The sequence below is a fragment of the Miniopterus schreibersii genome (genome assembly GCF_964146895.1).
Source record: "Miniopterus schreibersii genome assembly, chromosome: 8".
NCBI lineage: Eukaryota > Metazoa > Chordata > Mammalia > Chiroptera > Miniopteridae > Miniopterus > Miniopterus schreibersii.
In genome coordinates, this window is record NC_138109.1 from 32,954,326 (window position 1) to 32,977,789 (window position 23,464).

A 23,464-nucleotide genomic window follows, 5' to 3' on the forward strand; every position below is an offset into this window, starting at 1 on the left:
ACCAGACACAGGCACTTTCAGACATGTTATCTCATTTAATCTCTATATATCTTAAAGAGGAGATTATTATCTCCCTTTTACAAATGAGGAAATCAAGGCTCAGTGTTAAGTAACTTGTGGAGGGTCTCAAATTAGTAAGTAATAAGCTGAGATTCAAACCCCATCTCTAACTTCAAGGCCAGAGTCCTGCTCTAGTCCCTGCTGGCTGTGTGACTGGTTAAGCTGCCTTGGTATCTCCAACTATAATGGAATATCAACAATGCCTACCCTATAGAGAGGATTCATGAGAAAAGCAGTCAGAACTGGGCCATCCATGGAAGCATTGGCTGTTATTATTATCATCATTATTGTTCTACAACTGCCTCCTTGGGCTCCCTTTAAGGGGCAAGGATGGAAAGACGACAGCATCTTGGCAGTCAGAAGTTAGTGGGCAGGTGGAGACATGGCCAGATGAGGGGGTAGAGGAAGTCAATTGGGCACAAATGAGACTTTAAAAAGATGATGGGGATTCAGCAGTGCAAAACAAAACAAAGGATAAAGCCACATGATTATATCTATTGCTTGAAACTTGCAGTAGTTTTGTAAGGTGAAAATGAAGATTTAAGAACTCTATTTTCAATATAAAGTTCCAGTATTACAAGTACTATATGAACTTGTTCTGGGCATCCACAGAACACAGAGAAAGAGAAAAAAGATTTAGAGATAATTTACTAGGCCTGTGCCAAAGAGATCAATCAGATAATCTCTGAAGATCCCTTCCAGCAATCTCTAAGGCTTAACACAGTGTTTTTCACACAAAGAATTATTGACATTTCAGTTTAGGAAGCTGGCAAAAAGAAAATCCTTAGCATTTCAATGTATTGAACATGAACACAATTGGTCTAACTCACCTTCCTTCTTAGAAACCTTAAATGGCTCCAGTGTTACAGAAAAATATCTGAAAGCATTAAAGGCTTTCTGTGATCTGGCTGAAATGTATAGTTTTAGTCTATTCTTTGCTTGAGTCCAATTTATATATTTATCATCCCCAAATGTATGTTATGGAAAAGTACCTACCTTCACATCTGATCACACCAATGTTGCTATTGGAATACCTTTCCTACTCTCCTCCATTTATCTAAAAGCAACCTTTCCAAGAGTAAATTTGTGCAACAAATCTTGGTAAGCAATTTATCAGGAAGTATCGAGAGGCTTAAAATTGTTCCTAACTTTGACTGAGTAATCCCTTTCTGGAAATCTCTTCTACAGAAATCATCTGAGAGGCAGGCAAAGGATTTATGCACAAAGATGTCATTAGTAGCATTATTTATTTTTATTTTTCTATTATAAGAATTTCAAGCATACATAAAAGTAGAGAAACTAGTACAATGAAGCCCATTTATCCATCACTCAGATTCAACAATTTTTTGCTATATTTGCTTTCAACTAACACTTTTTCCTTTAACAAAGTATTTGCTTAAGTATTTTAAAGCAAATCCCAGATATCATGTAATTTCTCCCCTACATACTTCTGTGTGCATCTCTGAAAAATATGGGCATTTTCTTGCATAAGCTTAATGCTAGTATCACACCTAGCAAAATGAACAATAATAACAGTCCATAAGCAGATTTTCTAATTCTTAAAAATGTCTCTTTTCATTTGCTTTGCCCAAATCAGCATCCAAATAAGAAGTACACTTATTTGGTTATTGGAACTCTTGCATCTCTTTGGATCTGGAGCAAACCCCATTCTAGATTAACATTTTTCATGACCTGACTTGGAGACCCAGGGAAGAGCTGATGTTGCAGTACAAGTCTAAAGGCCATTTGGAGGCAGAATTCCTTCTTGCCCAGGGGAGGTCAGCCTTTGTTCTGTTAAGGTTTTCAAGTGATTATGAAGCCCACCCACATTATAGAGGGCAATCTACTTTACTCAAACTCCTCCCAGTTAAGTGTTAATCCCATCCAAAAACGCCCACACAGAAACATTCAGAATAATGTTTGCGCAAATATCTGGGCACTGTGGTCCAGTTAGTATGATACATAAAATTAAATGACAAATATATCTCAGTAAGACTGTTGTGAGTCCAATTGTCTCTCCAAAAAGATATGTTCAAGTCCTACACCCAGTACCTTTGAATGTGACCTTACTTGGAAAAAGGGTCATTACAGATGTAATTATTTAAACTGAGGTCATTCTGGAGTAGGGTGGGCTCTTAATTCAATATGATTAGTATCCCTATAAAAAGATAAAAAGACACACAGAAACAGATATGCACAGAGAAAGATGACATGAAGACACACAGAGAGAATGCCATGTGATGACAGAGACAGAGATCGGATCTATGGTGCCATAAGTCAAGGAATGCCAAAAATTGCTAGCAATACAAGAAGCTAAGAGAGAGGTAGAAACAACCCCTGCCAATACATTTATTTCCAACTTCTAGCTTCAGAACTGTGAGAAAGTAAATTTCTATTGTTTAAGCCACCAAGTTTGTGGAACTTTATTACAGCAACCCTAAGAAACTAATACAGACTACACAGACAAAATGTATTCTCATGTCATTTCTTTCCTGTGTGTTTATCAACTTGTTAAAAAGTCAGGTTCATTTCTATTTGTTTTCAATGTTTTGGAATTGCTTTTTTATTTTAATTTTTGGCTATATTAGTTATTTATGTTTACAAAGTCAATCTCTATAATAAAATATAACTTCCCCCCAATCTGTCCCATTCAGTTCCTTTACCACCAAAAATACTTTTAAAATAAAATAATATCAATAATGGTTGTCCCTGGAAACTAAGATTATGTGTTTCCTAACTCCTCTCTGAGGTTTTCAAATCAGGACAAAATAAAATTAAAAGAAAAAGAATAAAATGATTTTGTTCTACAGGGGCCAGTTCAAGTTCCATGACCTCAATGAAACCTTCCCATAAGTACTTTCTCTTTTCTAAATTAATACATTGTTTATTGTCTACACTGCTCACTTAGCCCTTTGCATCAATCAATCAATAAATTTAAAAATTAATGCACTGATAACAAGGGCACCATGTTAGATGCTGTGGGGATACAATGTATTATCAGTTAAGTTTTCATGTACAGTCACTTCCTTGATTAGGCTACATATTGAAGCAAGAGCTTTCTTATATCCTCCATGGTGCCATCACTGCTGACCAATGATACCAAATTCCTTTGCACAAAATGTTAAAGAGAAAATAAAAAACTGAAACAGACTGATTCAAGTCCTTTAATAAAGTATGTCAATGACAACTTTATTTTTAAATATATTGTTTAAAAAATCATACAAAAGCATTTTGTTATAATTATTAAGAAAGATTTGAGACTGCTATTCCCTCTGCAGAAATGCTGTACACAGATGCAAAGTGATCAAAGGCTGATATAATAATGAATCTCAAGTAAGTGGCATGGCCATCATGTGCCTGTAGAGGAAAAATCAGTAAGAATGCTCTTAGTAATTCTAGTTAACTGTTAGCAGTTAGCAGAAAAAGGGGTTTGATGCAAGAGTAATAGTCTAAATATATAACAATATATAAGATAATGTTCAGAAGAGAAGCCAGTCACATATCACAGTACAGTTGTTCGAGTGTGTATTAGCCAAATATCAGCTTTGGTTTGATGTAAAGTAGCTGATGGAGCTAAAAATTACCACTGTACATTTCTATACAATTTTTTCAAAGTGTCTTTCTAAAGTAGTTTTCATGATAAAAGATTTCTTTTGGTTAACGATGCCTCGGAATATATTACCCTGAAACATTACTATACTTTTACATTTCTGTAATTTCTCTGGAAAGCAATTTGGCAATATATAAAGAAGCTATAAATATGTTTATATCCTTCAACCCAGTAATTCCATTCCCTGAAATTTAATCTTAGAAAATAATTTAAAAGGTGAAGATCATGGTAAGATGTCCCTTGTAGTGTTACTTATAATGACAGAGGGAGGAAAGAGGAAACTAGTTTGTGTTTGCCTATTTGCATATGTTTAATCTTAAAACTATAATTATGAAGCTTGTATATAATACTATGTTTTAAAAATGATGCAAATTGTTCATACATTACTATTATAACTATATGTGATGCATATGGTCAACAACTAGAAGAAAGTAGATATAGAAAAAGCTGTTGTGACAAGGTGATAAAATTATGAGTGACTTTCAGCTTCCCATCCCCCCTTATTATTTTCCAAATGTCCTATAATGATGTGAGTCTCCCTGATCCTTAATGAGTCCTGAAACAAAATATTCAGCAGAGACTTACTAAACATAACCTATTGGTTATGTGCACTGACCCAGAATCGAACCCACAATCTTTTGGTGTGCCTCACAATGCTCAACCAACTGAGCCACACTGGCCAGGGCCAATTAATATTTCTCTCTCACATTGATGTTTCTCTCTCTCTCTTTCTCCCCCTTCCTTTCTCCCCAAAAATCAACTAAAAAAACACACACATTCACTTTTTTCATGTTTTTGTGTTTGTCTAAAGCCAGAGCATGACAAGCTAGCAGGAACAGAGAAACTCCTGATGAGGCAGCAGCTTCCTCATCAACAGGCATTCATTCCACTTGACAAGCAAAGCCCAATGGAATGTTGTCGACAAATGCTTGTTCTCTTTCCACCTCATCTCTCTTTGGCTTATTTGTTGCTGATCCTATGCTCCAGTTCCCCTTATCTGAATCTCCCTTGTCCTTTCATGCTGAAATTAACATCCAGTTTTGGCATCTCGACCTTTTTCGATTTCTATTCTAAAAGGCCTACAGAATCAAATGAAAGAACACAAAGCAAGTAATTACTTCCAAATAAGTAAATGAACACAATTAAAGCTAAAACAAGTGAATTCTGTTTTATCCTTACTGTCATTCTGTCTGTAATAAATAAAAGACTAATTTACGAATGCTACATTTAGATTACAATATTATTGAGAATAACCTCTATTGATTGATTAAAACAGAACATATAATATTCTGAGAGTATTTATTAACTTTATGGCTATAGAGATAGGTTTAAAATTTAAATATATTGTGCTGGCTAAAAATAATATTTATCTCTACACAGTATATCTACTTACCATAATTTCTTCATTTTGAAGCTGCCCCTCTGTGTGAACTAGATCTAAAACATAAGTTTAACAGAAATGAGTTAGGGCTTAAAAGACATGAGGATAGCTACTAAAATTTATGTTCAGCAAAGCATGATTATCTGGTAAACTATAGTTAAACCAGATTTACCAGTGCTTTGGGGTTAAAATTTAATATACAAATAGAGATATTTGATATAAAATGTATGAAAGATAAACTGTTTATGAGCTATAAAATATCTCCAGTGAGTATAAACATAAGGAAATCCAAATGTAAATTATAGAAATATAAAGTGAAGAATTGATAAAATGCGAAAATCCCTTTTAAGGATCAAGCTACTAATAGCAATTGCAGGCCTGAAAGGAGCCATTTTATTGTTCCCATGGGCAACGACTAGAGCTCAGTTTCTCACAATAAATTTTTACTATGATGCAGAATTATTCTACCCCTGAATTGATCTTTTCTGGTATCTAACTTTAGGAAACCTTTACTCGTATAATTTTAGGACATATTAATTTTTTTGCTCATGAGTTAATCACATCAAACATTCCTTTGGAACCATGAAATATTTAATTGACATAATAAAAATATTGACATTATTTAGAAATTAATTTTATTTGTATTAAAATAGTAAGTGTACATAATTTTATTTATTTATTTTTTTAAATTTTTTTTAGTGTACATAATTTTAAAAGGCACATACTATGAAAAGGGCAGTGAGATTACATGTGACTTTCTTTCTGTTTCCTAACCTTTCTCTGGGGTAATGAAAAATAGTAATCCCCAGCTCAACCTCTCCTTTGTCCTCCAGTCCTGCTCCATACAGGTAAACGTTTTTGACTCTTTAAGCGGGTTTTCCTGGAATTATATTATGTCTATATTCCTTTTATTGAAGTATCAATTTTTTACTGACTTTATCTTATGGTAGGTGAAAATTTAGATCTCTTAAACTAATATCCTCTTACTCCTCCTCTGGCAACTTTCCCCTCCTGCCATCCTCTCAATTTTGAAATCAATACCTGATGGCTAAATGACACATCTGATAAAGGGTTAATATCCAAAATATATAAGGAACTCCTACAACTTAACAAAAGGAAGACAAACAATCCAATTTAAAAATGGGCAAAGGACCTAAACAGACACTTTTTCAAAGAAGACATATGGATGGCTAAGAGACATGAAAAAATGCTCAGTCACTAATCATCAGAGAGATATAAGTTAAAGTGACAATGAGATACCACCTCACACCTGTCAGAATGGCTGCCATCAACAAATCAACAAAGGACAAGTGCTGAAGAGGGTGCGGAGAAAGGGGAACCCTAGTACACTGCTGGTGGGAATGCAGACTGGTGCAGCCACTACGGAAAAAAGCATGGAGTTTCCTCAAAAAATTAAATATGGAGCTGCCTTTTGATCCAGTGATCCCACTTCTAGGAATATATCCTAAGAAACCCGAAACACCAATCACAAAGAACTTATGCACCCCTATGTTCATAGCAGTGCAATTTACGATAGCTAAGATCTGGAAACAGCCCAAGTGCCCATCAGTAGATGAGTGGATAAAAAAGTTGTGGGACATTTACACCATGGAATACTATGCAGCTGTAAAAAAGAAGGATCTCTTACCCTTTGGGACAACATGGATGGAACTGGAGAGTATTATGCTAAGTGAAATAAGCCAGTCATAAAAAGACAAGTATCACACGATCACACTTATATGTGGAATATAATGAACAAAATAGATCCAGAGACATAGAAGCATGGAACAGACTGACGAATCTCAGAGGGGTGAGGGAGCGGGTGGGGAGAGATTAATCGAAGAACTTATATTCATAAATGCATAACCCTTGGACACAGATAATAGTATGGGGAAGACCGGGGGATGGGGTAGATGCAGGGTAGAGGGGATCAATGGGGGGAAAAAGGGGGACATCAGTAATAATTTCAACAATAAAGATAAATTTAAAAAAATACTTGATGGTTACATTGTCTGTATACATGTTATTTGCTGCTGAAATAAGTAACAAATTATTTTCTTATTCAACTCCTCCCCGACCAGGAGTAAATAATAACCTCATTCCATTTGCTGAGTTTTTTAAATTATGAAACATAGGAAAATGTCAAACAAACAAAAGACAGAACATAAACTCCTATATATAAATCATCATTTAGATTTCACTATTACTATTTCACCATACTTGATTTTTCTAACTTTTTTTGCTAAAATGTTTTAAAGCAAATATACGACATCATGATATTTCACTTCTAAGTATTTGATTATCCATCTCTAAATAATAATATTTTCTTACATAACCAAATACCATTATCATAAATACACTTAAAATAATGCTTTAATATCATATGGTACCCAGTCTGTATTCAAATTTCCCCATTGTCCCCAAAATGTCTTGTTATAGTTGATTTATTCAAATCAGAATTGTCTCTTTTAAACTTGAACAGATTTCTCTCTCCCATGTACACATTTTTCCCCCCATGCCACTGAGTTCTTGATGAGACCAAGTGAGTTGTCCTGTAGAATGCCCCACATTTTGTCACCTTGCTTCCTCATGGTTTCACTTAATTTGTTCCTCTATCCTGTGTATTTCCTATAGTTTGGAAATTAAAGCTAAAGGCTTGATTATAGTCAGGACTTCATCAAATGTCTGACGGTCTTTGTCTTTTGATACTTATGAATAAGTCTTCTGAATACTATGTGCATGAGCCAGGCTTGTTGCTAGTAGACTTCAATAGGGTGACCAGGAATGAGCTAGCCTTTGTCAACATCCATAGATCTTTTTTCTAGGGCCATTCAGTTTCTCCAAAGATGAGTCCTCCCATCTCCTGGCTGGGGCTATATTCTTGGTTGCTGTCATAAACAGCAGAGCATAGGAGGAATTCCCACTATTCAATATGCAGGCTTCCACCTAAATCCGTTTTCAACTCCAGGTCGCATTCACTCTCTCTACTATGCCTGGTCTCCCTGAATTCTGAGCCTCAATATTCAGTGTCCCTTGGGGAGGACACAGTCCTTGGAGGTGGTTTATTGGAGGAAGGATTGGTCACCTAGCTTTTGGGGGTAGAAAGTACCTAGGGTCCAACCACTTTGTATATAGATGTTCAACTAATGACCCTTTTTTTCTGGCTCATGCCTCACTCACATTTCCATATTACCATTTGCCTTCAAGTTCTAGACCTTTCTGGGGTTCTGTTGGGCAAACTGGCTTGCTTCTCGTTAATTTCCTCTTTGGCAGGCACTTAGGTTATAGCCTACTCCATTCAACTACAGAAGTTACTTCTCCATTGCATCCTCTCTTCCATAACATATTGATCTCTCATGTCTGCTTTGGTCTCCTGTTTTTTTGTCCTTCTAGGTTTATGCTTTTTATCCCTTTACTATTATTTTCATGGTGTTTTGGGAAGGAATGGAGATAGACACATGAAGGCAGTATGGGTTTAACAAGAGGCTACCAGTTCTGCTGGAAAGACAAAACTAGTATTTATTGTCTGTCTACCATATACCAGGCATTCTGTTCACAAAAACCATAAATGATAGGTATCATCTCCATTTTTCAGATGACTCACAAACTCAGAAAAATTAAGTAACATGTTACCAGTTACATAATGAGTGAGTAAAGAAGCAGTCTTGTATTCAAACTTGGGTTTTTCTAGGCTCTAAATATGTCATGAGACTCATTCAGGTCATCATTTTTCATCTAAATGTAGACTGATTGGAAATACAGTCAAAGGACAATTCTCTACTCCCTCATGCTCAGAACAATGCTGGTGAAACTAGCACATACCTCTTTCAATCCACTGCTCAAAATCAACTGGCTCTTTAGATGTGCTCTTTTCAATCCGCAAAGTCCGCACTGACATTGTAAATAAACAAAATAAAGTATTAATTATCTAATTGATTCTATGTTGTTGTTCCTTATTCCTTTTTTTCCTCTGAGACTGTCAGGCTTTGATGGAAATGCATGGAGAACTGGGATCAGCCCGACTGGCGTGGCTCAGTGGTTGAACATCAACCTATGATCCAGGAGATCTTGATTCGATTCCCTGTTGGGGCACATGCCCAGGTTGCAGGCTCGATCCCAGGTGGGGGGCGTGCAGGAGGCAGCCAATCAATGATTCTCTCATCATCGATGTTTCTTGCTCTCTCTCTCCCCCTCTCTTTTCCTCTTTCTGAAATCAATAAAGATAAATTTTTTTAAAAAGAACTGGGATCAGGAACGCCATGTTATGAAAGTCACTCACTCTTTTTCCAGAAGTCCCTAAGGTGAAATGCAGTGTTGTGTCACTGTAATCTTACAAATGTTTGCAAACATACAACATAGAACTAGTGGAGTCTTTTTAAAATATATATATATATATATATATATATATATATTTATTGACTTCAGAAAGAGGAAGGAAGAGGGAGAGAGAGAGATAGACACATCAATGATGAGAAAGTCATCATTGATCGGTTGCTTCCTGCACGCCCTTGACTGGGGATCAAGCCCAAAACTGAGGCATGTGCCCTGACCAGGAATTGAATCGAGATCTCCTGGATCCTAAATCGATGCTCAACCACTGAGCCATGCCTGGCCGGGCTAGTGGAGCTTTTTTGAATTTGGTATCATTCAGATTTTCTTGTATATTGGTAACAATAATAATAATATCAGTATTAGTAGTCTTGGTCATAAATCTTTATCTTTAAGGAGAATCTACTATTAGTCAGTCATACTTACTCATTCACTCTTGACTATAACCTTACAAGAAAAGTATTATTAACTTACTTTACTGGTGGGGAAACAGACTTAGAGAAATCAGGCAACTTAGAGAAGTCAGGCAAAGTGTTCAATGATAAAGAATTAGTAAGTGCCAGAACTGGAATTCAAACTTTAGGTCTGTCTGACTCCAGAGCATCTACAATTAATGACAGAAGAGAGACTTAACAGGAATGCAGTCATCTTCCTTCTGCACTGTTTCTTCTCTATTACCCCTAACCCAGTTCTGGCCACCCAAGATCCATTCTTCCCCTTCTGTGTTCTGTGCCCTGGGGGGATGATGCCTGTGGACTGCATCACCTGGACCCACTTGCTCACTGGCTACTGGACATATCTGGCCAATGGGAGGCACTGGGATGAAACTGGAGGGCAATGGGGAAGTGAGATCAGGTTGTTTTTTCTCCAGTCCCTTCCTGCTTCAGTGCCATGTCTTTGACAGTGGTTATGTTCCTTCGTGATTACAGCTCCTGCCAGGCAAGCCCTTATTTACCGGCTCCAGCTTTTACTGGGCTCCCATAACACTATTTCCTTCACTTGGCCCAGGGGTGGTAATGGCATCCTGCTGTAGCCAGTTCCTGGGTGTCTCACCATCCCTGATTGAGTCCCTTAAGCTAGAACATAATTTTGTAAGTAGACCCATCAATAAAGTCTCTTCATTTGAACCATCTGGAGTGTATTCTGTTTCCTGCCATGATTCTGTCTAATATACTTTATCCTTATATAAATATAAGGCAGGATTAGAAAGCTATTCCAATGGGAAATTCTCCTCCTAAATCCCACAGAAAAATGTCATTATTAATAGAAGAATCTAAATTATCCAATGCAAATAACCAGAGTTATCAGATTTTCAGAAAGAATTTGACAAAGAACCCCAAGCCAAACAATCTGTAATAAATATGTCAAGGAATCTAGCGTTCTGGCAAGCTGGCTTCTTACGTTCATGATAGGGTCTTTTGCCAAAGACTTTCACATAGTAAACTGCATGGAAATTATTATGTGCTTTGGAAGGGCTTCAAATTTGCAGTTTCATAGAGCCTAACTGTGCTCAAGGCAGTTAACCCATACTCCCCACTCTCCCACCCAGCAATAAGCCTGGATTCCATGTTGCAAAGAAAAATTAGTGTTTTGCCAAAAGTTTACATATGTGCCCTCTGCCTATGGAAAAATGAAAAGATGATGAAAATTAATGTATGATTTGCTTACCAAAGTAACTCTGGATTACAAGCTTTTCAATTCTCACATGTCTGTGAAAACAAACAATGAACTCTTGGGGAAACATTCCTGTGGTGGTCCAAAATGTTTCTGGATTCCTATTGTTAATTATGGAAAAAAAGAGAAAAAAATAACCAAATAAAAATTAAACATTCACAACATTCTAGTGAATAAGTATTTAAAAAAATAAACAACCCCTGGATTCTTGCAATCTCTTTCTAACTGTTCATTTTAACTCTAATTTCTCCCCAATTTTAATAATTCTTCTTTACTACTACCACATATATTTTCTAAAAGCACAGAAACATAGAATTTATGTCACTCTTGTCTAAAGCCTTCAGTGACCCCTTACTGCCTATAAATCTAAATGCCTTAGTATGGCATTTTACAACTCTGTAGATAATAATCTGGTCCCATCATTAAAGTACTATATCCTTACCTTTCATGCTATCACCTCCCATTACATAGTCACATTGGGCAGTTAAAATTCTGCAAACATGCCATGCAAGCTCATGCTCCTATGCCTTTATATGTAATAAATCCCACAGTGCAATGTGGTTTTTTTTCCCATTAAGTGGTTAGTTGTCGTTCAAAAAACTTAAAGAGTTGTGGGTGTTTTGTTGTTGTTGTTGTTTTTAAATATATCTTTATTGACTTCAGAGAGAGGAAAGGAGAGAGAGAGAGAGAGATAGAAACATCAATGATGAGAGAGTTATTGATCGAGCCCGCAACCCGGGCATGTGCCCTGACCAGGAATCGAACCCCGATCGCCTGGATCCTAGGTCGATGCTCAACCGCTGAGCCACGCCCGGCCGGGCAAGAGTTGTTTTTTTATTTTATTCAAATATTTACTATTTCCAGTGAACTTAATTTCTTTCTGTAGGTTTGAATTTCTTTTTTAAAATTTTATTTATTGATTTTTAGAGAGAGGGAGGGAAGAAGAGGAAGAGAAGGGGGGAGGGAAAGGGAGGGAGGGGGGAGACAGAGAGGGGAAAACATGGATTTGTTATTCCACTTATTTATGCATTCATTGGTTCCTTCCTGTATATGCTCTGACTGGAGATCAAACTCACAACCTTGGCATATTGGGAAGACACTCTAACCAACTGAGCTACCTGGCCAGGGCTGGTTTGAATTTCCATGTATTATATCACTTTAACCTATAGAACTTTCTTTAGCATTTCCTGTGATGCAGGTCCACTTGTGATGAAGAAAATCTCTTTATCCTCCTTTTTTATATTTTACCTAGATACAGAATTCTGGGTTGACAGGTTTTTTTTGGGGGGGAGAGTCTCTTTTTTCCAGCATTAAAAATATTTTTCCACTTCCATCTCAGCCGCCGACATGCCATCCAGACTAAGGAAGACCCGGAAACTTCAGGGCCACATGAGCCATGGCCAGGGCCACATTGGCAAGCACAGGAAGCACCCGGGAGGCCGAGGTAATGCTGGGGATTTCCATCATCACAGGATCAACTTTGACAAATATCAACCAGGTTACTTTGGGAAAGTTGGTATGAGGCATTTTCATTTAAAGAGGAATCAGAGTTTCTGCCCAACTTTCAACCTTGATAAACTGTGGACCTTAGTCAGTGAGCAGACACGGGTAAATGCTGCCAAACACAAGACTAGAGCTGCACCCATCACTGATGTGGTGTGACAGGGCTACTACAAAGTTCTGGGGAAGGGAAAGCTCCCAAAGCAGCCCGTCATTGTGAAGGCCAAATTCTTCAGCAGAAGAGCTGAGGAGAAGATTAAGGGTGTTGGTGGAGCCTGTGTCCTGGTAGCTTGAAGCTACATGGAGGGAAGTTCATTAAAATGTCCATAGGTGAAAAAAAAGAGAAAAAAAATTTCCACTGTTATCCGGATTTCACTGTCTGTGATGCAAAGTTAGCTGTCGCTGGTACTATTGTTCCCCTGTATTCAATGCATTTTTTTTCCTTCCAGCTGTTTAAATTTTTTTTCTTTATATCTATTTTTTAGCAGATTATAATATAGTCTCTTTGTATTCATCCTGCTTGGGGTTTGCTGGGTTTCCTGGACCTATAAGTTGGCATTTTAAAATAAGATTGGGGCTATCTGGCCCAAAAGCAGAAACAACCCAGATATCTATTAGCTGATAAATGGATAAATAAAATATGCTATATACATACAATAAAATATTATTTGGCAATAAAAAGGAACAAAGCACTGATATGTACTGTAGCATAGATAAACCTTGAAAACATGTAACTGAAAGAAGCAAAAGACCACATATGTATAATTCCATATACATGTGAATAGGCAAATCTATAGAAACAGAAAGTAGATTAGTGGGTGCCGAGGGGTGGTAAGGATAAGAGAAAAACAGGGTGACTACAATGAATTGCAAGGTTTCTTTGGGGGTGATAAAATGTCCTAAAATTGGTTGTGCAGATTGTTGCATTACTCCATGAATATACCGGAAGCCACTGAGTTGTATACTTGAAATGGGTAAATTGCATGGTGTGTGAATAATAAGTCAATGAAGGAGGAGGAGGAGGAGGAGAAGAAAGGGGAAGAAAAAGGAAGAAGAAGAAGGAAGAAGAAGGAAGAAGGAGGAAGAAGAAAAAGAAGAAGCCGGGTTTCCTAACTCACAATTCTGGGTTTTTAATACAATGCTTAATATTTGACAATTTTTAAAATTTACATTTCTATAGTTTTAAATATTATTTATTTAAATTAATTAAATGACTTTTAATTGCCCTACTTTTTTCCTTGGGTGCTTATAATGAACACAACTAATATAACAACATCAAATAGTATGTATACACATGGATTTCAAAATGACATATAACTGAATCCTCATATTTAATGAAGTCATCAAAATAGTTTTCTTTTAAAGAAGGCTTTATAGCTAATGCCTGTTTAGTATCTATTATCTCCCATGATTTTTTCCACAACTCTGAGCTAGTTAAGGAAGGTGGTATTATCCCCATTTTTCAGACCAGGAAACTGAGGCTCAAAGAGTAACACATATACTCTCAGCCCAAGGTAAAACATATAGTTCACTTCTCAGGAATTTTAACTGTAAATCTAGTATTCTTGTACAGTACCCCAAAAAAGCTAATTCTCTTCTTTTTCTCTTAATTCATTTTTTTTTTCTAGCGAAGAACTTTTTCTCCTTTTTCATTGATATATTAAATGCCAGAGGAAAAAGTAGAGTTAAGAACAAGTAGAAATATAATCACTTTCTTTAAGTCCTATTTCTGGGAAATGGAGAGTTGGGAAAACTGCCCCGTTGGGGCAAATTTATAGCACTGTTTACTCCAAATAATTCCATGGTTACTTCCATTTAGACAAACCAATTTATGAGCAGAGACTAATTTTTAATATCTGCTATATAAAATCTAATTGTATTTGTTGGAGTTGAATATGGATTTAAAAGTATCCGATGTGCTCTATTCAGTTACCAGGTCAGTAACTACTTTTATTCCATGTGGTTTTTGTACTAAGGGTTTTGTCTAGTCTAAAAAATATGATCTCCTTAGTCATTCATTAATATGGAGTGATATGGAAAGATCTCTATTTCTGGCAAACAACTTAAGGTGAATCTTTATAGGTCTATGTATTCTTACAGCAGTTCCCACATTAATTTTTCTACTCCAAGGCAAAGCAGGATAACTATTACCTGAATTTTAGCAAGCAAAAAACTAGAGGATTCAGAGGCAGAGGCAAAAAACAGATACCAAATTTTTGATGTAAACCTTAAGTTTGAGCTATAGTGTAGTACAAAGAACCCCAAACCAGGAGTTAGAAGATATGAGTATTAATCTTGAGTCTGCCACTTGGTTGGTTATCTGTGTGATTTTGAGCAAGTCATTTTACCTCTGATCATCCTTTTCCTCATCTTTACAATGAGGTTGAAAATACTTTTTTTTGCCTCTTATTCCCCAAGCTTACAGTGTGTGTCAAATAACAGCGTCTATGAAACTATAAACTCCTATGCAAGTGTAAAGTAACACATGAACATATACGTATATGTGTATATTTGTATATGTGTGTTGTGTGTATAAATACTCAGCTACTCTCCAATACTAGTTAAGTCTGACTAATGTTTGATGGTCAAATTCAATAAACTACTCAACAAATATTTTAAGACATTATGGAGTTAAAGATGAAGATCATAGTCTTTGAATTCTAAGAATTCACAGTTAAGAAATGAACATTAAAGATAAATAATTATACAGTAAAGAAATAAGGTAATAAAGGTATCAACCAAATTCTACTGGAGTCCAAAAAAAATGTAAACTCATCCTACCTGAGAGAAAGGGGGAGATGTCAGAAAGAAGATAACAACTAGGCTTAAAGGAAGAGGATGAGTTGCACATATTTATCCAGATACATGGGCTTCACAACAGAACTCAAAAAACCACAAGATCTGTATTACAATTGGCTCTGCCTTCAATAGTTCAAACTAGTATCTGACCTCTTTAGACCTGTCTTACCACAAGTCTAAAATGAAAGGTTTAGATAAGATGAACTCATTAAGTCCTTCCAGTTCTAAGATTATATTATTCTATTAATCAAACTCTGGTCACTGTACAAATACCAAGAAAGAGAACTCAAGAGAGTGATAAAATAGCCAGAGTTCTCCCATTAATTACTTTTTCTTGGAATTTAAAAGTCTGAGAACGATATTCATCTCTACCTAGAATAAACTCTAGCATGGTGAAGAGTAGAAATTGGAATAATATCAAGAGGCCAAGAACCAAATAGGCAGGTAAAAAGCAGATAGTGAAACATTCAGTTTAGCAAAGATGTTGCTTAGGCTAATAAGGAAATAGGTAGTGGCAAGAAAGTTACAAAGATTATATTTCTATTTACTAAGAAAAACTTGCAATAAAACCATAACCAGATATTAAAATGTATACTTCCATCAAATGATGTGGTTGCTGTTTGAAGATTTGCCTTGTTAAACTACTTCTTAAAAACCATTTGTAAAGGTCAGTTTACGAATTTTTAACAAAAGGATCAAAACCTAAACATATACAACTGAATTAGTTTCGGAAATGGGACCAAAGGTGGATATTGTGAGGTAATCTACTTCACCAAAAGTTTATTAAACTAAGTTTAACAGTGTTGTTGTAAAACACAGTCCTAGTACTCAAGGGGTTCACTGACCTACTATCAAGACTTTAAGGAAGAAAAAATAGAAACTCTTACCCATCAATAATATTTTCAGGGGGGTGTTTTTCATCACTTGAGGTAGCTAAAATCACTTCAGTCCCTTCAGAGCTCAAACAGAGATCAACTTTTCTCATTTTAAACTGTTTAACCTGAAACACACACACACACACAATAACAAAAGAGTAATGATAAAAGACACTTCTTGATTCTGTGTACTTCATCTGAGAAAAGGAAAAGAGAGAAAGCCTGTTGCTTAGCACACAGCTTAACAACCAACTATTCAACAAGTGGGAAGGATTCTAACATGTTTATTTACATAAGTAAACTTCAGACGTCTCCCAGGAATAATCTATATGAGTATTTCTACTACACTACTCCACAAAACAAGTCTTTGACTACTCTGACATAATTTTTCTGCTTCTAAAATTAAAAGCCCTCAATAATTCTATAGGAACAGCTAACAAGCTAAGGTGACATAAATGAATGGGTTAATTTTTAAAAATTACTTAAATTATTATATTTCTGAAATTATTTTTTAAAACCCTGGAGCATAAAAACAGGTTCTTTGTGACTATTTATCTATATATTTATCAACTGAAGTAGCAAACAATATTATTTATATCTTAAACACATCATCTTTTTTTTTTTTTTTTTTAAACAGGAACGTTAAGAGAGGACATCCTTTTACTTATTTTCAAATTCTAAACCACTCACTTGGGTCATGGGCTTAAAGACATTTATGTTGTATGGTAATATTTTAAGTTTAATAAAAGTATCCTGAAAAGATAAATTACTGAGCCTCTACTATGAACCCTGGTGGGTAAGACAGAAGGAAGACATAGGCCATTTTGTCAGATCTCACTCACTTTCCTCCTTGATCTGGCGGTGACAGGGTAAAAACTAATATATAGATGCAAAGTGACTGGAAAAGCTGTATCTACAAAGAATTAAAAGAGTGTTTAGAAAACTAGGAAGACTTCCAATACCCTTCACAGACTGATCTCAATCTAACTTTTTTAAAAAATGAAGCAATTTCAAACAACCAAATGACCAACTACAGAGAATGTTATATATATTAAACGCCTATGTACCACAGCCCTGACTGAATAAATGTTAACATTTTTGCCATATCTACTTAAGAAAATTTTTTTGAGAAATATGTAACCCCTCACTGGCCCATTCCCTTCTTGGCCCAGAAGTAACAGCTATTCTGAAGTTGATGAATATCCCTCCTGACTGTATTTTACACTATTATATATACGTCTCTATAAACAATATGTACTGTTCTTTGAAAACTTAGATGGTTTCATAGGTATATATTCTTTTGCTACTTGTTTTTTTTTTCATTGAATATTATGTTCTCAAGGTTTTATCATGTTGATACATGTAAATCCACTTTATCATTTTAACTGCTGTAAGGGATTTCTCAGTTTCTCTAATGGTGGGTAGTTAGGTCAGTTTCCAATTTTGCTATTATAAACAAATTCGCAATGTACATCTTTGTGCGTGTATCCTTATGCACATATGGAAGAAAGTTTTTTTTTAATTTAAAAATTTTTTCTTATTTATTGATTTGAGAGAGAAAGGGGGAGAGTAAGAGAGAGAGAGGGAAATGGATTTTTGTTGTTTTACTTATTTATGCATTCATTGGTTGACTTTTGTATGTGCCTTGACCAGAGATCAAACCAGCAGCCTTGGTGTATTAGGACAATGCTCTAACCAACTGAGCTACCTGGCCAGGGCAGAAAGTCTTTATGATAAAAGAATCTCTCTATAGAAATAAAACTGCAGAAACTTAGAATCAGCATATCTCCAAGTCAATAATTGATCAATTTGATCTCTAAATTATAGCAATTTACATTGCCATCAGCATTGTACAAGAGTTTCTGCTTCCTCATAGTCTAATCATAATCTATGTGGCATTGTTAGACTTTTGGCTTTTGTCAACCTCATTGGTGTGAAATGGTATCTCAATAAGGTTTCAATTTGTATTTCCATGATCATTAGTGAGGCTGAATACCGTACCATATGTTTATGGGCCATTCAGGTCTCTTCCGTTATTTGCTTTTTCTTATCCTTAGCTCATTTTCATATCAGGTTGGTTGTTCTAAAATAATTTTTTTTTGTCCATTTCTTTTTGATTTGTAGGTATTTTTAAAATAAAATATTCAGGATAGAAATCCTTTGTTATGTGTTATAAGTATCTTCTACTCTGTGGTTTGATTTTTCTTTGTAACTTTGGTTTTTTGTGTAAGAGTCGTTAAGTTGTTTTAAAGTTTTCCCCTCTTACTGTTCACCTCTTACTGTTCAATCTACTCTTACATACCTATGGCTGTATTTTAAATGGGATCTTTAAAAAAAAACACACACAAAACCTTTATTTAAAAAAAAAATCTTGGTCTTGGCCTGGTAGCTCAGTTGGTAAGAGCATTGTCCCCATACCCCAAGGTTGCAGGTTCAATACTGGTCAGGGCACCTACAACAATCAACCAATGAATGCATGAGTGGGTAGAGCAGCAAATTGATGTTTCTCTCTCTCTCAAATAAATTTTAAAACAATAGGAGTTATCTGATCCTGTAAACCTGATAAAGTGTTTGTAGGTAGATTTTTTTTTTACTATTTCAAGTTCAATAGTTCTTTCAAGTTTTCTACACTTTTTTTTTTTTTTAATTGGCTTTAGAGAGAGGAAGAGAGAGAGAGAAACATCAATTTGTTATTCCAATATTCATGCACTCATTGGTTGATTCTTGTATGTGCCCTGACAAGACATTGAACTTGTTGCATTCGGACCACGCTCTTAACACCTGAGCTGCCTAGCCAGGGCAAGTTTTCTACACCTTCTTGACACAATTTTGAAATTTATATTTTATAGGAAATTATCCGTTTTGTCTTAGTTTTTATATTTATTGGCATAAAATTCATTTTTATTGTAATTGTAAAATCTAGTATGATAGAATTAAAATTGTGGTTAAGGTTGGTCAAGAAGGCATATATTCTAATATATATATATATTTAATATGTTTTTATTGATTTCAGAGAGAGGAAGGGAGAGAGAGAAACACCAATGATGAGAGAGAGTCATTGATCAGCTGCCTCCTGCACGTCCCCCACTGGGGATCGAGCCCGAAACTCAGGCATGTGCCCTGACTGGTAATCGTACCTCCATCTCCTGGATCATAGGTCGACGCTCAACTGCTGAACCATGCCTGCCAGGCTAATATTTTTTTTATTTGTGCATTTTTCTTGCTTTTATTACTACTGGTACCAGAGGGCTGATATTAGATAAACATTAACCCTTAGTTTGAGGAGAAGATTGTGAATTCCTAGGAATAACAGATTGATGAACTTAGATGTTAATACTCAAAAAAATTATTAAATTTCATTATTAAAATGATGGCCTTGAAAAGGTAAATAAGAAAGTAGTAAAATAAGTAGCCGTAACATTAGGTCACAAAAGTTATACCATATTTATACATTTCTTTTGTTTGTTTGATAGAGTTACTACCAATTAGGGACATGTTCTGAACATTTCAACAAAACTTCGGACAAAGCTTCTCAAGATACCCTGTAGACTAGACAGATGAAGAAATGTGGGTTGGCTGACAGGTAGTACTTTAAGTAGATATTTATAACTCTCTGAATGGCTATCCTAAAAGAATGATGAGTAATGGAATGAAATAAACTGTGAAAGACCTCCATCTTTATCCCATTCAACATTTTTATCAATTAAGGGCAGGAATAGTATGCTTATCAATTTGCAGATGACACAAAACTGGCTAATATGCCAGATGACACAATCAGCACACAAAAAGATCTGAGCAAGCTAGAAAGATGGGCTGCAATCAATAAGATATTTAATAAGGCTAATAGTAAAAGCCTATGTAACTCAGACTCAAAAAATCAATCACACAAGGATTAGTCTAGATAGGAGTTGGCAAACTATTGCTTGAGAGCCAAGCCTAGCCTGCTACCTGTTTTTGTATGGCCCATGAGCTAAGAATGCTTTTTATAACATATAGGTTTGGTTCATAACCTATAAGGCAAAAGCATACTGTATCTGCCCACAAAGGTAGAGAACTGCACTCCATCAAAATTTTTTAACTTGAACTTAGTGCCAGGCACTGTGCTGATAATGTAAAGATAACAACCTAAGACAAAGTGACTAAACCTTGGTTCTTGCCTTCAAGCTCAGTTAAGGAAGATGGACAAGTGTGCAACTAATAATATAACGTTATATGCTAATAGTGTGATCTACATCGAGAATACTGTGTTCAGTTCTGGGTAGTACATTTTAAATAGGACATTATCACGCTTGATACTGTTCAGAGGAGAGCAAAAAGTTCTGATAATCTATAAACTATGTTACATGGATAAAGCTAAAAGAATACAGGCTGAAAATTTCAAGAGAGTTGAGAGATATATGACTACAATTTTTAATATCACAAGTGTTCCGAAGTGGAAAAAGGATTAGAATTTTTCTGTGACAACTTCAAGAGGGAGAACTAGACTCAACAAATGTGAATTTTAAGCAGGAAGACATCACAGATATTAGAACTTTCTGGAAAAATAAAGATTTTAAATCTTTTCCATCCCTGCAAGTGTCCAAGACTAGGTAATAATTTATGAAGGAAACTAAATAAAGAATTCCTGCATTTAGTGGTTCTTTCAGATGCAATCAAATTCTAGAAAAGGTAGATTCAGAACAGATAATGAAGAGTTTTAAAGCCAGGTTACAGACAATGGGTTTTATCCTGTAGTCCAGTTGTTCTCAACTGTACTAAGGGTGATTTTGTCCCCCAGGGGACATTTAACAATGTCCAGAGACATTTGAGCTGTCACAACTTAGTAGGGGGTGTGATGCTATTGGTATATAATGGGCATTTTGTGATGCTGCTAAATATCCCACCATGCACAGGACAGTCCCCCGCAACAAATAATTATCTGGCCTAAAATGTAAATAGTGTAGAGGTGGAATAATGGTATGGTAATCTATCTGGGAGTGGAAATGTAGGGGTTGGAGACTTAGGGAGAGAACTTGCTTTAAAAAAGAGTTATATTTTAGGGCAGCGATTTTCAACCTTTTTTATCTCACGGCACACATAAATTAATTACTAAATTCTGTGGCACACCCAAAAATATGTATACTTTTTGCTGATCTGACAAAAAAAAAAAAAAAAGGTATAACTTTGATTCATTCACACTGGGAGGCTACTGTATTGGTTGTTGTCATTTTTTATTTGATACTCTAAGGGAAGAGGTCAGTGACCCTGACTAAACAGCCAGGTAGTTCATGTTTTAAAAATTCTTGCAGCACACCAGTTGAAAATCGCTGTTTTAGAGGAAAGTATCTAGATGCGTAACATATGAATAAGGAAGAAAGTGTACTACTTTCTAAATATTCAGTTCTTTTCTTACCTCACATGCTTATTACCTCAGTGCTCTAAGGGAAGCAAACATGTCCTTAATACAAAACTCATTTCATACCTCCTATATCCATTAATATCCTTCCTATTTCCTGTGTTGGGTAAAATTATTTAAATAACAATAAATGGCAGAAGTTGGGTTCTCTTTCAGGTTCCTTTGTTGTGGTTAATAAGAAAGAGGCAAACCAACCCCAAAGAAACCCATGGAACAACTCAGTTGATATATTGCTTCCACAACTCCAAAATGTAGGTTTGGGGGATGTAGTCTAATCTCAACCTGGGGTGCCTTACTCTAAATACACTTATTCCCTCAGGGCCTCAGTTTATCACAGGTTGTACACTCTGGGGCACTATCCTTTGCATTTTAAAAATCCCTGACCTGCACAGCCAGAGGCTCAGAAGTTGAGCATGGACCTATGATCCAGGAGATCGGCCCCAGTATGGGGCGTACAAGATGCAGCCAATCAATGACTCTCTCATCGTTAATGTTTCTCTCTCTCACTCTCCCTTCCTCTCTCTCTCTAAAAAAAAAAAAAAAGAAGAAGAAGAAAAGAAAAAGATCCCTGACCTGGCCTTCTCTTATGTATTGTCCACTTAACTACCCATTCACCTCCAGTTCACGTACCCTTTCAGACCCTTCTTTCCAAAAACCTCTCCAGTTAGTTCTCAGTTCACTTTCTCCTTAAACAGCCCCTTTTCCGTAGCATCCACTGGGAAATTAGAAAACAGCCATTCTCTGTCCTTGATATCACTAGAAAGGCAAACCTGCCCTGACACCACCTCTCACTTCCATCCCAAACAAACCCTCCTCCTAAGTCCCAGGCCATTTCAAGACCTCCAAGGGCCCTAAACACTCATACATTTTTGGACTCCCCGCCACAAATTATATAAAATACGTTAAATGAACCCACAGCCTACATTAAAATAGGGGTTACGTTGCAATAGTCATGTTACATTCTGGTAGATTTATTAATTGCAATAGTTTTTCCTTTTAGGGGGTGAAAACATTATTTCAGAACTCAAAAAAGTTTGTGGACTGGCGCTGGTGTCTCTAGGGCTAAAGACCCGCGTCAGACTTTCCCCATCACAGTCTCCTCACCAGCCGCCCCTCAGAGCCCTCCTGCCACCCGGCTCCGGGCCACGCGTCCCTCACGACCCCCTCCACTCTCGCTCGCTTCCCTCTCCACCAGAGGCCTCGTCCACAAGGCTCCCACCTCCCCCAGGTGCCTGCCTAGTCCCCCGCGCCACCCCGCTCGCCTGGGCGTCCGGCCCACCTTCGCGACTGGACCTCGGGTTAGCTCCGGGAGGGTAGACAGTAGCCAAGGCACCAGCCTTCAGCCCCGCCCCCACCTCCGGGTCTCCACGGAGTTCCCAGGAGCGCGCACTTCTTACCTCCGAGTCTTCGCTCCACCCCGCCAGCAGGCCCCGCCCCGCGTGTCCCGGCCCCCAGCCCCGCCCCTCACCCGCCCCCGCCTCGTCGGAATTCCCGGGCAGGCACACAATTCGGCTCTGGGCTCTTCACTCCACCCCGCCCTCACGCCCACCCCGGGCCACGCCCCCATGCTCAACATTACTTCGCCTGGGGAGCGGCGCAGTACCGCCCCAGGGCCTTTTCACGGACCCGAGCCTGAGCACTCGCTGCCTCCCCCTCCCCCAGCTCAGCGCGAACCCTGGAGCCAGCAGGACCCAAGGGACCCGCCCCCGCGCGAGCACGCACGCGCAGTCCCCACCTCTCGGAGATCTGAGCCCTTGGCCCCTCAGGTTGCCTGACCAGGGCCCGGCCCCGCCTCCAGGCCCGGCCCGGCCCCGCCCCTCATGCCGGGTCCCGCGCACGCG

General features: G+C 37.1%; 1 protein-coding gene and 1 pseudogene across 10 annotated transcripts; one reads left to right on the forward strand and one right to left on the reverse strand.

The window, feature by feature from the left end:
* Nucleotides 1-1,289: 1,289 nt before the first annotated feature.
* Nucleotides 1,290-23,425, reverse strand: IFT25 (intraflagellar transport 25). Of its 9 annotated transcripts, none has more exons than XM_081146228.1 (7): nt 22,903-23,031; nt 17,071-17,141; nt 16,241-16,353; nt 11,049-11,155; nt 8,874-8,942; nt 5,064-5,107; nt 1,290-3,417 (listed from the first exon to the last, which is right to left on the reverse strand). In XM_081146228.1, exons 3-7 carry the CDS (start codon nt 16,336-16,338, stop codon nt 3,304-3,306), a joined length of 432 nt encoding a protein of 143 aa, XP_081002354.1. In that variant the 5' UTR covers nt 16,339-16,353; nt 17,071-17,141; nt 22,903-23,031; the 3' UTR covers nt 1,290-3,303. The 9 variants fall into 9 exon arrangements, with proteins under 9 accessions (XP_081002354.1, XP_081002358.1, XP_081002362.1 ...); XM_081146230.1 differs by lacking the exon at nt 22,903-23,031 and adding an exon at nt 23,203-23,333 and having other exon boundaries at nt 2,644-3,417; XM_081146229.1 differs by having other exon boundaries at nt 2,644-3,417; nt 23,021-23,063.
* On the forward strand, nt 12,388-12,875 carry LOC308561329 (large ribosomal subunit protein uL15 pseudogene; annotated as a pseudogene). Its single transcript has one exon. The product of its transcript is annotated as a large ribosomal subunit protein uL15 pseudogene (transcript).
* Nucleotides 23,426-23,464: the final 39 nt, after the last annotated feature.

Bases quoted from the DNA above. Each gene is read 5' to 3' on its own strand.
- IFT25 (XM_081146232.1), bottom strand. From the start codon at position 16,338: ATGAGAAAAGTTGATCTCTGTTTGAGCTCTGAAGGGACTGAAGTGATT. The intron at 11,156-16,240 runs GTAAGAGTTTCT...AATTAACAATAG, and splicing joins CCTGAAAATATTATTGATGG to GAATCCAGAAACATTTTGGA. The intron at 3,418-5,063 runs GTAAGTAGATAT...TTTCCTCTACAG, and splicing joins TTCAAAATGAAGAAATTATG to GCACATGATGGCCATGCCAC.